This window comes from Pseudoliparis swirei, chromosome 13 (assembly GCF_029220125.1).
Source record: "Pseudoliparis swirei isolate HS2019 ecotype Mariana Trench chromosome 13, NWPU_hadal_v1, whole genome shotgun sequence".
NCBI classification, from domain to species: Eukaryota; Metazoa; Chordata; class Actinopteri; order Perciformes; family Liparidae; genus Pseudoliparis; species Pseudoliparis swirei.
The window spans coordinates 19,804,629-19,809,198 of NC_079400.1; the positions used below are offsets into that span (position 1 = coordinate 19,804,629).

The following is a 4,570-nucleotide window of genomic DNA, read 5'->3' on the forward strand; positions in this document are numbered from 1 at the left end:
GTTCGTGTCTCTTGACCTCTACTTGATATTGGAGGTCATTGTGGTGACATTCACCACATGAACCATGGAGAGAGTATTTATGATTAATTTAATGTTATCTTCATTAAAAAAAACAGTGCTTTGAAAAATAACTTCATTTCTCCGTGACCCCAAACTTTTGACCGGTAGTGAATAATCATGACATAAAAAAGCCGACGTTGCGCTTTTAAAGCCGTTTCTTATGGTGTCGGCGGCCCGGTCAGCTGCTGCGTAAGAAAATGTGTCAACGAGAACAACAACAATGCACATGTTGCATTCAGGGCCGCGCGTTCGTGTGGAGGTGACGGAGGCCTCATTGCTCCAGAGGGCTTCTCGTTACGCCGCCTCACCTCTCCGGTGGAGCGGAGCTCCGAGTCATTCATTCACTCCGAGTCCGTGGTCATGGCACTTTGTCCCCGTCTGCCTCGCGGACCAGACTTCCACCGAGTCCACATCCTCACGGGGGCCGGCTCCCCGGGGACATTGTTTTCTTCCCCATTCACAGAAGTCCATATGCCCTATTTTTCACGGCCATTGATGAAACCGTGGGACAAAGTGGAACACGAGCGATGTGTGGGAGGACGTGTTGGTCCGCCTCGTAGACGTGCAGCCGGTCGACCTGAGGCCTCACAGGTGCGTTAATTATCCACCTGTTCCAGCTCCGTGGAAGTTCTAATAACTTTGTTTTCACCCACTGGTCCACATCGTCTCAGTGTTGCGCAATAAACTGTGTTGTGGACGGTCTGCTTCCCTGGGAAGGAGGCGGAGCTTAACTTCTGTTGGCCTCTTTTTCTCAATGCAACCCACATGCAGTGAACACACACACACACATAGACGCCGCCGCCGTGTTTTAACCCCTGAGGCATCGTGCATAAATAACACCTCTGAGCTTTTTCCTCAGTTTAATTTGTCTTTTTCTTAATATTTCTTTCGGGAATGGCACAACGTTGTATGGCATAGCAACAAAAGATGAGCACTGGAGGGCTGGAACCCTCGAATGCACCAGAGATAGAAAGGTGTCCCGCACGCGCCTGACTCGATAGTCGAGTGTTCTGGTGCCTCCTGGTAACCCGGCAACCGCCTCCTCCCCCCCACTTTACCCAAATTCAGTTTTATCATCTTATTTCATTTAATTTGTTGCCCTTTCTTCTTCTATTTCTTGTCAATCCATTCATTACAGATTCATGTTTTATGGCGTTTTCCAGCTTTGATGACGTAATAATAGAAATAAAACATCTCTTGAAGGCGGTTCACCAAACAAAGAGATGGAAACAACTTGTTTTCTGCCTCGCTACCACACAGAGCGGCTCCACGACCAGTCTTTGTCCTCGGGTAAGTCGCACCCACACTGCCCCCTTGCGGTCAACTCGGAGACTGCAGCTCCTCGAGCCTCCTTCCTTCAGCCCGGTGACACGAAGCTGCAGCTTCAGTTCCTGAAGACGTTCATAAACCCGTGAATGTGGGTGACCTTGAATGCAACAGTGATGGATACACAACTGCATCCTCACCTTGAAGTGCAAATATGTTGTTTTTAAAACGTGAGAATAAACAATAACAACAATAACTCAATAAAACCCACACTTAAAAGTGTATATTCTATTCTTAAAACAACTGTCTGTTTAGAAACGTGTCTGCTCACATCTGCTGCAGAGGTTTTGTATTTTTTGAGGAAAGGAGGGTTCAAACTAACTATATATTCAACACTGTGCCAACCCCGGTTTAAATGCCGGCAGGATGCGTAAATGATCCCCTTGGTCGAGCTCCGTGGAAGTTTTTATAACTTTCACCTACTTGCTCTGTTCCATCGACTCAGTGTTACACAATAAACTTGTTTTGTTTTGGGAAGCCGGTCCCTGTTATCTCAGCGTTCGCCGTCTTGTCTTAAGAAATCCCAAACTGACGCACCAGCGACCGATTGGTCCGCTCCTCTCCCCTCAGCGCTCACTGCTCAGCGAGCTGTGACGCGCAGGAGGAGGAGGAGGGGCGCGCGGTGCATAAATACACGGCTGCAGTCCGGGATTGCAGACAGAAACACCAGCAGAGACAACCCAGAGCATCTCCACTCACCGACAGTCTGCCCAGCCGCACTTTTTACGCACAGCGCCTTTTTACGCACAGCGCCCTCGGGTACAACGAGTGTCCTATAGCTCCAGATCATCATCATGATTAAGAAAACGTCTTCCTCCGAGAACGATTTTGACATCCCGGCCAAGAACTGCTACAGGATGGTGATTATGGGATCCACCAAAGTTGGGAAGACGGCCATCGTGTCCCGGTTCCTGAACGGGAGGTTCGACGAGCAGTACACGCCGACCATCGAGGACTTTCACCGGAAACTGTACAGCATCAAGGGAGACAACTACCAGCTGGACATACTGGATACCTCGGGGAACCACCCTTTCCCCGCCATGAGGAGACTCTCCATACTGACAGGTACTTATCCACGTGTGTTTGGATCATCACTAAGAACGCGCATTTTTAGTGCCTTGTGCGTAAATGTTCCGCCGTGTGCGCGCGTTGCGTCTCCGGACACTCTGCATGTATCCAAAGTTAACCAGAGCTTTCTCCTCTCCTCAGGTGACGTGTTCATCCTGGTCTTCAGCCTGGACAACCGGGACTCCTTCCAGGAGGTGCAGCAGCTCAAGCGGCAGATCTTCGAGACCAAGTCGTGCCTGAAGAACAAGAGCAAAGAAAACATCGACGTGCCGCTGGTCATTTGCGGCAACAAGGGCGACCGGGAGTTCTACCGGGAGGTGCAGCAGGAGGAGATCGACCTGCTGGTGGCCGGCGACGAGCAGTGCGCGTACTTCGAGATCTCCGCCAAGCGCAACGAGAACGTGGACACGATGTTCCGCACCCTGTTCACGTTGGCCAAGCTGCCGCACGAGATGAGCCCCGACCTGCACCGCAAGGTGTCCGTGCAGTACTGCGACATGCTGCACCGGAAGTCCCTGAAGAACAAGAAGGTGAAGGACACCGGGGAAGCGTTCGGCATGGTCACCCCGTGCGCGCGGAGACCCAGCGTGCACAGCGACCTCATGTACATCAAGGAGAAGGCCATCGGAGGCGGCCAGGGCAAGGACAAGGAGAGGTGTGCGATCAGTTAAGCGGCGAGGCACACACACACTCTCGACACACACACACACACCTTTTGAAAGTAGAGGTCGCCTCTCCCCGGTGAGAGGCGACCTGCGCGGCCGGGATGCGCGCGAACTGACACGGGAGAGGTGAGGAGACGCCGGGGCCGCCGCCGCGCGCTCTGGCGCAGCGCCGTCTCCAAGGACACTTGACTGGACACGCTAGTCCTCTTGAACACCCCCCATCACCCCCTGAAGAAAAAAAGACATTTGACAATGTTTGCTTGTCCTGCGAGTCAGAGCGCGTGCGCGTGGCTCCTTCATGCCTTGTGAGACGCGCACGTCGATGCATAACAATGTGTTCCGCCGCTGACGTCACGCCTTCTTTGCAGATGCCAGTGGGGAGAGAAAAGAGACTCTTTGAATGTTGTTTACATCGTATCATATCTTTTTATAGTGGCTAATACACTTGAATGTGTTTTATTGATAATGTGTATTTAATGTTATGGTGGTTTTTTGACATAATAAAAAAAAACTAAGACATGATTTGTCTCCATTGTTTCTCATTCCTTCTCTCACACAGTGAACACACACACACACTTTAAAAACTGGCTGTGCAGCAAGGTGTCTTCTTCAGGAAGAACTCACATCCGCTGCAGACGGTTTTTTTGTGTTTTGAGGAAACGTCCAAGGGGTCAACCAGATTTCCGTCAGTGTGCCAAAAGAAACGTGTTAAACGCCGGAAGACGCGTTAATCATCACCCACATCGCCTCGGTGTTACACAATAAACGGGTTGGATGGTTCCCAACGCTCATGAGGCCCCGAGTTCCTACTTCAGGAGCTTGACTTCTGTTTGTGAAGGTCTCCCGTCATGAATCAGAAATAAAATTTAAAATAAAGGGCAAAAGGGTTCTGAACATTATGATGACGTGATGTTTACTCGTGCAGCAAATTGATCAAAAATCACTCAGAAAGTCTCTGCGCTATAACTTCATTTTACTTTTTACATTTGTATAATTGCATTTTTGGCTAATTGGATGACAAACGCTTCTGTTGTTGAAACATCGCCAGAGTCCATGAACCAAGGGACACGCCCCCTGGTTAATGAAACTATGCTTAGCTTTAACTTTAACAATATATAGACCAACATAATAATAAAACACAGGTTTATAATTGTCTTTTAATGGGAGACACACAGAACCAACTTATATCCACACATTTGGGGTTAAAGGTCAAGGAACCCCTGAACATGGGCGACATGAGCCCGGGAACATTTGTTCATTTTTTTTTCGGCCGAGAGAAACTTGTTGATTCCCAATCTCAGCCAATAAAAAATACAAAAGGAACATACATGCGTTTAATAAGATCAGAAGGCTGACTTACACACAGCAGGCCCATCGTGAGCCAATCAGAGGAGGGCATCTCCAGCAGCCTCGACGGCCCCTAGTGGACCAGCTCCATACTACATGGTACT

At 49.6% G+C, this 4,570-nt stretch overlaps 1 protein-coding gene across 1 annotated transcript; it reads left to right on the forward strand.

The window, feature by feature from the left end:
* The first annotated feature begins 93 nt into the window (after positions 1–93).
* LOC130203825 (dexamethasone-induced Ras-related protein 1-like) lies at positions 94–3,641 on the forward strand. The gene is made up of 3 exons (XM_056430243.1): positions 94–1,083; positions 1,199–2,451; positions 2,596–3,641. The coding sequence occupies exons 2-3, from the start codon at positions 2,181–2,183 to the stop codon at positions 3,123–3,125; spliced, it is 801 nt and encodes a 266-aa protein (XP_056286218.1). The 5' UTR covers positions 94–1,083; positions 1,199–2,180; the 3' UTR covers positions 3,126–3,641.
* Positions 3,642–4,570: the final 929 nt, after the last annotated feature.